We start from the raw sequence: 13058 nt of genomic DNA, 5'->3' as shown, positions 1-13058 counted from the left end.
ACTTCCCTTCTCTCACTTGATTGGTCGATAAAAATAGGCGTGTTTTGCACGGAACTGTTTGGTTAATCAAATGTCTGTTGTCATAGGGCTAAAAGCCGCTTGTATAACCTCTAACGCGACCTATCGCTACAGCCGGTCAGATCTTCATGTAGTGTAGGCCATCGAAAGTATAAGAAACGAAACGAGACATAGATATGTATTTTAATCAGATTGGATTAACGGGCAACCGTTTGTTGGTAGTTCTAGATACATAACACTGTCTAACACACATTGAAATGGAAATCTCAATATCATCCAAAACCTTCGACATTGAAAACACAAATTATTTGTCAATTTAAATCAACATTGATGTTGTGATCTTACCAGGAAAAGATAGGTGGAGCAATGTTTTGTTTTGGCTACAGAGGGAATGGGTGGACCGATGTTTTGGCTACACAGGTTAAAGTAGCTAAGTCTCTAACTCAATATCATCCAAAGTCTTTGACATTGAAAGCACAAATTATTTGTCAATTTAAATCAACAATATGGTGTTGTGATCTTACCTGGAAAAGATGGGCTTCTGATATCCAATAAATAAATAAGGCAAAATAAACATTTTACCAATGTTGCAAGGGACTCGAAGAACGAGGCTAGACCTATTCCAAAAGTCATGTCAATTAATACTAGCGGTGTAGACTAATAACCAGACGTTAGAGAATGGCATTCGATTGAGACTTCTGGTATATAGTAAAAACAGAAACAATTGAATGTATATCAGTTTATACACATTCATATTACATTATTACATGCTTTGCGACCCATTTGTATCAATTTCTAGTTCCCAAATATTAGCGATTTAGCTCCTTTAATTCGAGGTGAAAGACTCTTACAGACCTTAATTCTAGTCGTCTGTAATTATCTAAGGCTGTGTTGGACTTTGAGGCCTGATCACTGGATCCTACAGACTGTTCATGCCGCGTGTGGTGATCAGATCCCATCGTAATGAAAACGTTAAATAAGTGAAATGTTTATAGGCTTTTGGATGGATGGCATCTTTACTACATGGTTCATTACAATCAGATCAGGGGGTTGGATGGCCGAATGGTTAGCATGTGTGCGCTGTATCATAAGGTGTGTCATTGAGTCACCTGGCGTGGTTTCGAATCCCCGGTTGTACGTGACATGGAGTAGGGTCGCCTGTCCAACCTCGTGGGTTTTCTCCAGGTTCTATGGTTTCCTCCCACTGCTAAAAACCCCTACGCGCAAGCGAATTATTGAAATAAAATTGAACCATATGTTAGTCCCAAACTGACCTAGTTTGTGTCGAGTGGATGTTAAACCCCATTTCTAAAAAAACAATCAGATCAATCAATGACTTGCAATGAATCACACTGACTCTCAATAGTCTTAATGGTATATTTTGATTAATGCCAGCAATATGGCTGCATCAAAATTAACTCGCAAAACATTCTTTGAAGCCACATGATTTATTTCATGAGGATTTATCAGGTTAGCGGCATTATTTATTGACGTATTGAAATATTTATTACATGATTAGTGTTACTGAATCATGAGGATTTATTACACAAGTGACTTTGATTTAAATTGACAAGTAATTCGTGTTTTCAATGTCGAAGATTTTGGATGATATTGAGTTAGAGACTTAGCTATTTTAAGAAAGACCTGCAATAGTCAGATTTAGCTCTTGCATAATGTATATTTAAACGATATGTATATTTATATCATATGTATAGCCATAATAATTATTTAATACAATTTTGGTGTTGTTGGGTCTGCAGTTCAATGTATCATTTCTAAATTAATTACCCTTGGAAGTGCAAATTTACGCTTTTTTGGAAATCTACTGCCAAATCATGGTTTCTACTGCATTTTTTACACTACCCTACTGCATTGCAGCTCTGAGGCAGAACGGAGGGCCTGACAAGGACAGCTGTCAAGTTGTTCGGATGGGATGAAAAACCGAGGTCCCGTGTACACATTGGTGTGCACGTAAAAGATCCGTAGACAGTTGGAATTCGATATAAGAGTAGGCCTTAGTGCCGCTGTCCGGGCAAAATTTCCCTCATAGCACACTGTATGGCGTATGCCCGTCTTCATTAGCCCAGTTCGGAGCAAAACAGTAGGACGTTAAACCCCATTTCACTTCATTTCATTTTGCAGCTCTGAGCGATTGACGGTTCTGAACCCTATGTACGTCATATGTAGATACTTGAAAGCTTGTGTTGACATTAAGTGGATAAATTATGTATGTGGATCAATCCGACTGTTAGACAATTGAAAGCTTGTATTGATCTATTGGTAGTTATTTGAAACTGTGTGTTGACATTATATACCGGTATGTTGTAGATATTTATTTCATATCATTGACATGCAGTAAACTATCTTTTTTATAATCTGTTATCTTATTACATACAGATTTATAACTCTCAGTTCAAAAATATATCAGACATTTTTATTAACTTGTTATTAACCCTCTATCACCTGATACCTGTACAGGTAAATACAGGTAAATATTGACTTCCATCTGGTCCTCAGAGAAAATTAAAGAAAAGTGATATATTTGATAGTTCATATCGTTACGTTCACAAATACTTAAACATATCGTTACTTAATACTTAAACATACATTATAAGAAATACTTAAATATGCTTTATTCAAGAGCTAATTCTGCCCGTTGCACGTCTTTCTTTAGGCCTGAAATGTTATATAAACTATAATTTACACATTAATTAACTTATCCAGGCCATCGGACACGTACGATATTAATTAAACATGCATTATAACAAATTGAATGACCAATTGCAAACAGCATGGCTTTTGTTAACACTGGCTTGACAGAAAATATCAAATTAAAGTTAAACATACATTATGCATGAGCTAAATCTGCCTATTGCAGGTCTTTTTTTAGACCTGAAATGTTATCTAAATTATTAATTAGACATTAACTTATCCAGACCATAATCAACTCTCGAGACCATCTTATTTTCACTGTCTGATTTTCACTGGATTTGAATCTGATCTGCTGCTCAAAGCTCATTGATGATTAAATCCAAAAATGGATAATCGAGACTTATGTTTTTTTATCGTACCGACTTAAGTAATGATGACTGAATACTCCCTTTACATTATCTAGTTTTTAAGAGTGTATCCGCGAGAAGACCATGCAAAATTGCAAAAAGTGCTAAGATGGGGGGTCGGAAGTTTTTGATCAAACTTATGGTATGACACCCCCTAGGGGCAAGAGGTAACATGCTGAAGTGGTTACAGTCTGATGTCGCTCTAAAGGACTGTACAGGAATTATTCATTTTATGGGTAAAATTGTGGTTTTCACATGTGTATTTATCACCTTTTTTAAGCACAGACTGCATTCTATGGTGGAATAGCAACCTTCTAATTTTGACCCTGTAATACAAAGCGGGTGGTCAACTTCTACCCCAGCACTAATTTGAAAAAAAAAATCAGTACATACTAATTTTGTGTGGACTTTTAGGGTACCATATTCACATTGTCCTTATAGTGCAGAAAAAGATACACTGTAACTTTTTCTTTCATGGTCGCAAGTAGAATTTCTTTGAATGGTTTTGAAGTGCTAAGCACATAGTATCCATAGGTGTAAAAAAAATGACCGGAATGTAACATACTTAAAATATACAGCTTATTGAAAAGTGCTAAAAAAAGCTTTTGTGATACATTTTTTTGCAAATTTAATTAGAGAAATAAATTTTTTGACTTTTATATGTTTTCATCATATCCATAGCCATTATTTGTACCATGTTGTACTCTGTATAAGTGTGTATTTGTATTTATTGTATATTTGGTATTGTCGTATTGTCCCTTTAACATATTTGTTGTATTGTCTTTTTAAGATTTCATTTTCAAACAAGTTACCGAAAATGGCTACAAAATGTTTAATTCAGAGCATGTTTCCACTATTCATTTTGGGACACACCCACTGATTTCTACAATACAGAAATGTGGAAGCTTAAATATTAACGGCAAAGAAGCCTAATTGCGTCGATATGGGTGACATTGAACAGTGTAGTATGGTAGCTACAGCTCTCGGGCATCGTCAGCTGCACCTTCAGGGCCCGATTTAGAATAAGAGAGGCCCTAGGCAAACCCCCTGAACAGGGCCCACGACATGGACCTTGGGGCCCTGGGACAAGCAACTCGGTGAGAGGGTGGGTCGGGGGAAGTCATGCGGTTGGTGGTTCGAATCTCACTTTTAGGTAAATTTTTCATTTTCGTTGGATTATTTTATTTAAAATAATGTCTATTTGAGAGTAATGGATATGTTTGTTAAGATTGAGCACGTTGAAGGTCGTGGACAACTGCAGAAGTCAATTCCCGTTGACGCCAGATGAGCCGTGAACGATTACAGGCCTTTGAAAGTATTTTTTTTCAAGATATTTTTATAAAACAGATACTAATGTATTTTAGGGCTGGTAGTAAACACCATATGAATGAAAAGGAAAATAAATTGTTAGGTTTTTTTTATCTACTACGGTTAATTATCTCCAAAATAGGGAAATTACAGGTTAATTTCATGGGTTATTGTTTCCGTTACCTAGTTTTTGTCAAGTCGATTCCGGTCATTTTTATTTTTTGTATCAAATTTTGGGAGGTTGCTTGTTCATGTGAGCATAAATTTTTTAAACCCACCCCATGAAAGAAGTAGCTATAGGGCGTCAAACTTTAGGTGACGAAAAATGGGGAATTTAGACAGGCTTTGATATCCAGTCCGTATACAGATCTCGTTCGCCAGAATCGTCTGAAGTTAATATTGTGGTAACAGCACTGAGTCATCGATAAACTGTGTGAGTTTGGTCTTTCTGCTACGTATAGAAAAGACAGATTTTGGCAATTTCACCATATGAAAAATGTTTTTTCAATTCTCTCATACAGGAATTGAAAGATTTATCTAATATTGCACATTTATGTGTTTTGGGACTATCCCAACTTATAAACCAAATTTGGTCAAAATCTGTGATTGAAGCCTTAGCACCTTCTGCATGGTTTTCTCGCGGACACGCTCTTAACTATTTTAGTGAGAAATTCCAGCTCTTTATCTAATCTCCCATAATGTATCTTTAAGAAACATTGTCTCAGAAGTATTTATCGGGTGGTTAAAGTATGGCAAATTTAGTATCGTATATATGGAAAGTATAGACACCCAATCTTGCTAAAATAAATACAGGATTACCCGAAAAACACCCATGGCACAAGCACTGGGCAAAAATATCAGAGTATCACTTACAGTGTAATAAAATAAAACCAAGTACGAACAATCCAAACCATAAGACAGAATTTGAAGTCCTAAAAAATGTTATAGGCAAAATAGTGTATTCAAGCAAAATAGTGTAATCAGCAAATGGACTGCTCCTCGTGTACAAATTACACGACAAACAGTGGTAACAGGTGTCCGGAAGAGTAAGCTTACCCTGCCTGGCGCCACACCCGCCATAGCTGCATCCAAACTATTAGGCGAAATGTCGGTAAAATAGCGTGATTGGCCAATGAACTATCGGTATGCAAAATGCACGCGATGAAATGAGCTTTTAGCCAGTGAATAGACAGCATTCATACATTATTTTTGTGAACAAGTATCCAGGACTGCTCTAAACCCCATTCCAAGTATTAAATACAGGAGGACAGCAAACTAAACGGACAAGACAAACCTGCGAACAGGACAGGACACAGACATCGTAAACAATAAACAACAAACAGACAAGTCAGGCCCGTAGCCCCCCTCCCCCAAAGTTGCTGACCATAGCTCTAAAATACCTACTGTAGACTGTATCCCGCCCCCCTCCCCCAACCTGTCAAATGAAGTGAACGAAAGGAGGGCAATGACCGACCAATAATAGATAACTTAACTCCCACTCATCGTCAAAATGGCAAAACCTGACGACCGCAAATGTCATATTTTTTACAATGTTTAAGAATGTTTAAAATGTGACTATTTCATGTTGTGTTATAAATAATCTTTACTAACAACATGTAACAATTTCTTCCATGGTTGTGTACGAGACGTTTCTTATATTGAGCTGATGTAGTATTTTAGGAATGTCATGTAATTTCTTCTGTTCAGAGAGGGCTATACTATATACCGGAAAACACCAGAAAACTACCGGAAAACTACCGGAAAACACCATGTTATACTGAATACCAGAAAATACACTAAATACCAGAAAACACACTAAATACCGGAAAACACACTAAATAGGTAACCCGGAGACGGGCTATACTATAAACCAGAAACTAACCCTAACCCTAACCCAGGCACACAGAGGACCAGGCTTTGAGTATAAAATGGTGTTTCCAGGTAGTTTTCCGGTTGTTTTTCGGTGTTTTCCGGTCCAGAGATATGAGAGTTTTATCTTGAAATTTCTGTCATTCAAGATTTAAAAGGTCGTTAAACATGGAGGCCATTACATTCAGATAAAGGAAAAACTTCATTTAATGATTGCTTGATTCCCTGGTTGTACGTGACAAGGAGTAGGGTCGCCTGTCAAACCTTGTTGGTTTTCTCCGGGTCCTCCGGTTTCCTCCCACTGCTAAACACCCCTACGCGCAAGTGAATTATTGAAATAAAATTGAACCATGTGTTAGTCCCGAAATGACCTAGTTTGTGTTGAGTGGATGTTAAACCCCATTTCTCTCTCTCTCTCTTTACTGATTGCATGTTAAAATTATACTTAAATAATTATATGATTACAATAGAAGCAAAATCAGATCTTGGATCAGTACCCATCAGCCTGATTGAAAAAAATAATTGATATGTATTTTTTTCAAAATAAATAAACTTCATCTTCGAATCTACTGAAATATATAATGGCATAAATCTGAGGATTGGGGTGGGTGAAAGGTGAATCAAGCTAGTTTTGTTTTCCCATCATATCACATTTTGATGGGGGTCCAAGTAAACTAGTTGGTCCGAGGATACAGAGCTACTCAGTCCACCCCAAACAACAAATGATTTCATATGGGTACTTAACGGTAACCTTATAGGTGTGGACAAAAGTCGACATGGTTCAGTTAAGAGTTAAGCTCTTAACCCCACAGGTCCCTAATGAATCCTTTGCACTCTTCTTCCCGTACCCTAATTAAGCTCTTAATCCCACCTGTCCCTAATTAATCCCTTGCACTCTTCCTTCCGTACCCTAATTAAGCTCTTAACCCCACCTGTACCCTAATTAAACCCTTGCACTCTTCCTCCTGTACCCTAATTAAGCTCTTAACCCCACCTGTCCCTCATTAATCCCTTGCACTCTTCCTCCTGTACTCTCTTAACCCCACCTGTACCCTAATTAATCCCTTGCACTCTTCCTGTTGTACCCTAATTAAGCTCTTAATCCCACCTGTCCCTCATTAATCCTTTGCACTCTTCCTCCTGTACCCTAATTAAGCTCTTAATCCCACCTGTCCCTAATTTATCCCTTGCACTCTTCCTGTTGTACCCTAATTAAACTGTGATTATGTGTTTATTATGTTTACAGGAAGGAGCGTTTGCCCTGTCAGTTACAAGTAAACATTATCCTGGTGAAATCGTCGTCACAAGGTTTGTTTTTATTTTATATTGGTGTACAATAGTCTCACTAGCCAGGAGATCCGGGTTACGATCCCAATACTTGTAGAGAAAGTTCCCAGGGGTTTTCCAATGTGATTTCCCCTTGTCAGTGGTGCAAAACTGAGGTTCCATTTACACGTTGGCATGCTCATAAAAGAACCCTTGACAACTGGCATTCAATAAGCGTAGACCATAGCGTTGCTGTCCGGACAAAATGTCCTTCATAGCACACGTATGCCCATCTTCATTAGCTTGGACGCGCTGTATCATAAGGCCTGTCATTGAGTCAACTGGGGTGGTTTCGATTTCCTGGTTGTATGTGACAAGGAGTAGGGTCGCCTGTCCAACCTCGTGGTTTTCTCCAGGTCCTCCAGTTTCCTCTCACTGCTAAAGACCCCTACGCGCAAGCAAATTATTGAAATAAAATTAAACCATATGTTAGTCCCGAAATGACCTAGTTTGTGTGAGTGGACATTAAACCCCATCTCTCTCTCTCTCTCTCTCTCCCTCTCTCCCTCTATTGTGTCTTGTAATGTGTCTAAAGGTAGATAAACATTCCTTCCTCTAAAACCTGATCAGTTGCCATAAATGTGACATTGCACGAATTTGATTTGGCTACAAATATGACCTGAAGGTCGTGACCCTAATGGCCTATCATGTCGACCTAGACACGAATGCACTGGATGAGTGTAAAATTAAAATGGATCATCCTAGACATCCGAAAATCTTTAAACTCTTTGTCTGTCACCTGTGTCAACAGGAGATGTTCGACGTCAGTTTAAGAGTTAAAGTTACAGAGAATTTGTTGAATCTTGTTTGTCGTTTGGCAGGCTCTTTGCCTTTTCGTTTATATCATTGCAAAAAAAGTTATTTTAAAAAGCCACATGTCAAACTCCAAGAAAACTGTATGTCTGTACATAATGGTAGGCGACATGACAGTCTCTCTGGTTTCGTTACAAAAAGTTTAATAAGTTTCTTTATTTGGATGTAAAAATATTGTGATTTTTAAAATGTTATATTTCTTATAGTAAAGGACAAAATGCAATAATTTAGAGAATCTCTATTTAGTGATATTCATGTTTGTTTATTTATTTTTTAAAACGATTTTATTAACGTATTGCATTTTTGTAGACGCGGTTCTCCATTATTGATTGGGGTAAAAAGTCAAACGAAATTAAGTACAGATCACATCCCTATTGTATATAGTAAAGGTGAGTTTCTTTTTTTTTATTTTTATCCGATCGATACTTCATTTCTTGCAATAGATAGGATATTTTCTTCATGATAGGTTTTTAATGAACTGCAGCAGATCTTATGAGAGATTTTAGGCCATGTGACCAAGAACTGTTTAAATTATTACTCGAAACATGGATTTAGCTTTTATTTGTTTCTTTACTGTAGTGATTATTTCCACACTCTACCATTAAACCCAGGATGTTACCTTTACTCCCTCTATCAAGTTCTGGCTGTTACTTGCACCTCCTCTGTCTACTATTTTCAAGTTCTTGCTGTTACGCCCACTCCCCCTTTCTACTGTCTTTCAAGTTCTGGCTGTTACCCCCACTTCCTCTGTCTACTATCTTTCAAGTTCTAGCTGTTACCTCCACTCCCTCTTTCAAGTTCAAGCTGTTATCTTCACTCCCTCTGTTTACCATCTTTCAAGTTCTGCTTATTACTTTCACTCCCTCTGTCTGCTATATTTAAAGTTCCGGCTATTACCTTTACTCCCTCCGTCCCTTACCTTTCAAGTTCTGGCTGTTCCCTACACTCCTTCAGTCTGCTATCTTTCAAATTTTATTTTTGTGAACATTTAGTTCATGAAAATACAATATTAATTTATCGCGACTCCTTGTTAGGACAGGACTATATTGTTAGATAAAATCTCAATATGTTAAAATACTGTTTTATCTGTCATGTATTTGTTTGTTTAGTTTTTATTTAATATTCAGGTATCGATTATAAATCACATTATCTTCCAAAGTTTATAGTCCAGAAACTTAATATGAATTTTATTTCGTCAACTGAAATAAGTTCTAAATACGATGTCTCTCTGACTTCCACAAGAGTTAAGCCCCTTAAAGCAAAATCTCGCGTGAAACTGCGAGAAAATTTCCTCATTTCTTTGGCTTCCAAGCTAGAAAGACGTGTATTAAGAAATATTAGATTTATTACATAAATCATGACGAGTAGAAACCCGGTGTTCTGCAGTAGTAAATCACAGCAAGCATGATCTATGTTCATTAAAATAAGTGGTTCCCACATCCAGCTTTGATTATCAAATATGGACAACGAGATCCATAATACTATTTTACTTGTATAGCGAACCCCAGTGGGGTTGAATGGTCAATGGGTCTGAAACTTTCGAACATAATGTCTGATATTGATTCAAATTATGTGATTTTGATTTAGTGCAGTATCTTAAGGTCTGTCATTGAGTCAACTGGTGTGGCTTCGATTCCATGGTTGTACGTGACAAGGAGTAGGGTCGTGTGTCCAACTTCGTGGGTTTTCTCTGGGTCCTCCGGTTTCCTCCCACTGCTAAAGACACCTACACTCAAGCGAATTATTGAAATAAAATTGAACCATATGTTAGCCCCAAAATGACCTAGTTAGTATTGAGTAGCCCTTAAACCCCTCCCTCTCTCTCTCTCTCTCTCTCTCTCTCTCTCTCTCTCTCTCCAATTATGTGATTTCGATTTTGGGAATAATTACTATTATAGGTCTCTTTATAGTGTTTATCTACACATTGTCCGTAAAGAAAGTAATTTTAGGAACAAGTATGTATTATAAGTCTTCTGGTACACATCCCATGTTAAATGTTTTATTTTATTACATGAGTTACGGACCTGTTAGATGTTAACAGGTTTATGGAGCATGGTGTCCTGGTTAATTTAAATATTGACTTAGTCTCATGTCAGTATTTATTTTACGTTAGTGTACCACAGACCTGCGTCATTCAGACACATTTGAGGCTACACGAAACATGTCAGGTTAAATAAAGTTACATTTTGTCCCCAAAAAAAAAATCATATTCATTTATTTAAAATAAGTTAAATATGCCTGCCCATGTACAAACTGTGAGATTTGATAAATGTGGACTAAAAAAATATTCATAGTATTTTATCTATCAAAAATTTGCTTAAAGTAGCTAAGACAATCTTATATTGCGCAGTCTTATTTTAAAGTAGCTAAGTCTCTAACTCAATATCATCCAAAGTCTTCCACATTGAAAACACAAATTATTTGTCAATTTAAATCAACATTGATATTGTGATCTTACCCGCAAAATATGGGCTTCTCATATCAAATATATAAATAAGACACAATAAACATTTTACCATTGGTACACAAATCGTGTACCATAATGTGTTTAGCGCGATATGTAACAAGGGACTCGAAGGTCAAATGGTGATGCCGTATTCTTATCTGGAGAGCATGCGCAATAAATATTGGAATAACCAGACACTAGAGATTGACATTCGATTGAGACTTCTGGTGTATTTTGCTGAACATAACTGATTTGAAATTAGAGTAAAAACATTATCATTAATTTGAAACAAGTTAAAAAAAAAAAAATTTGTAGAATTTTTTTAAAGGTTGCGTTCTGTTTTGAAATTGGTACAAAAATAAGATTTTCATGAAAATTTGAAATGATAGCTTTTCTTTTAAAACTGTTGTTAACGAGAAATCTGAAATGTTATTCATGTGGCAAATCTTGAAGCAAGGGAGCATCATGGCTCTGGTATCAGGGGTCTGGTTTCATCCATATTTGACTGACTGACAGTAAAAGTGACCAGTCAATTTATAACCTCCCTCTCTCTCTCTCTCCCCCCCCCCCCCCCCCCCCCGGGTTGTACTTGACAAGGAGTAGGGTCGCCTATCCAACCTCATGAGTTTTCTTCAGGTCCTCCAGTTTCCTCCCACTGCAAAAGACCTCTACGCGAAAGTGAATTATTGAAATAAAATTGAACCATATGTTAGTCCCGAAATGACCTAGTTTGGGTCGAATAGATGTTAAGGAAGGAGTTGGGGCGCCTGTCCAACCTCATGGGTTTTCTCCGGGTCTCTGGTTTCCTCCCACTGCTAAAGACCTCTCTCTCTCCCTCTTTATGTATGTAAATAGAAGAGAGTTTATCTTATTTTACCTACTCACACACATATTATTACAGAGTGGACATTGAACCCCATTTCTCTCAACTGACTGAACATTCCATAGATTTGTTTATATAGCATGTTATATGTAAATAGATTTATATACCATAATGTTATATTACCTATATGTACACATTACAATGTTATTATAGACTGAATGACATACGCGATTATCATGTTATTACATGAATAAATATATCAAGATTAGTTGTATATAAATATTAGACATGGATTACATGGTTAATATATTATACCAATAACACTTAAACTATATTTAGATAGAATAAACCAAACCAATAAAAAATAAACTATATTTAAATAGAATAAAAGAAATCGTGATAGGTGTATCCAACTTCAGAAGAAAATTTTCACTTTACAATATTGCCAGTCAATCAGTTTTTGCCATGTTTGTTTTTACAAAGAATAAGATTTTTTTTTTAAAGATATTTTAAAGCAATTTTATATATAAAAGGTAAAAATGTAACTCAGTTTCAATTTTATATTGTAATTTTCTAGCATGTAGATAGACTGATAGGTTAATTCTTCAACAGGTCCATTTTACTCCCAATCAGTTAACAACTGGTCAATATAGTTGAAATGAGAGCTCTGCTTCAGAATATTGGTTTCGATTCCCGGTTGTACGTAACAAGGAGTAAGACCACCTGTACAACCTCGTGGATTTTCTCTGGGTTCTCGATTTCCTTCCACAGCTGAAGACCACTACGCGCAAGCATATTATTGAAATAAAATTGAACCATATATTAGTCTCAAAATTACCTAGTTTGTGTCGCGTGGACGTTAAACCCCATTTCTGTCTTTCTAACCAGTAGGTCCCGGGTTCAAGCCCAATCTTTGCAGAGAATATTCCAAGTTATTTTCTGGCCTGGTTTTACCCTTGTCACTGGTACAGAAATGTGTAGTGTCTCCTTGTCAGTGGTGCTGGATGGAGTAGTGTCCCCTGGTCCAGCCTGGAGTCCCTGTGTCAGTGGTGCAGGTTGGAGTGGTGTCCCCTTGTCAGTGGTCCAGCCTTGAGTCCCCTTGTTAGTGGTGCAGGTTGGAGAGCCTAGCAATCAACAGCGTCTAGTTGTTCAGATGGGAAAAAGAACAAGATCCCATATGTATGTTGGCATACACTGTAAAGGACCTCAGATGAAGAATGGGTAGAAATGCGACTATCCAGAGAACATTTTCCTCGCAGCACACTACATGTCCATTTTTTATATTAGCCTGGTTGGTTTAGAAAAGTAGGACATTAAACTTTGTTTCATTTCATCCTACCCATGGTATTTATTTAAACCTTTAATTCTAAATAAAACAGTTTGTGTTGGTGACAAA

At 36.9% G+C, this 13058-nt stretch overlaps 1 protein-coding gene across 5 annotated transcripts in view; it reads left to right on the top strand.

Moving 5' to 3' along the window:
* The window catches only part of LOC126809752 (glutamine--fructose-6-phosphate aminotransferase [isomerizing] 2), a 78771-nt gene that overhangs the window by 31391 nt on the left and 34322 nt on the right, over positions 1 to 13058 (top strand). For all 5 annotated transcript variants that reach the window (XM_050534504.2, XM_050534507.2, XM_050534508.2 and 2 more), the window contains exons 7-8: positions 7501 to 7562; positions 8703 to 8782. In XM_050534504.2, coding sequence (XP_050390461.1) covers positions 7501 to 7562; positions 8703 to 8782 — 142 coding nt within the window. The remainder of the gene's footprint in view (positions 1 to 7500; positions 7563 to 8702; positions 8783 to 13058) is intronic.

Source organism: Patella vulgata, chromosome 2 (genome assembly GCF_932274485.2).
Source record: "Patella vulgata chromosome 2, xgPatVulg1.2, whole genome shotgun sequence".
NCBI lineage: Eukaryota > Metazoa > Mollusca > Gastropoda > Patellidae > Patella > Patella vulgata.
Note: the sequence above shows the minus strand (reverse complement) of the source record. Positions and strands in the feature narration are given on the sequence as shown.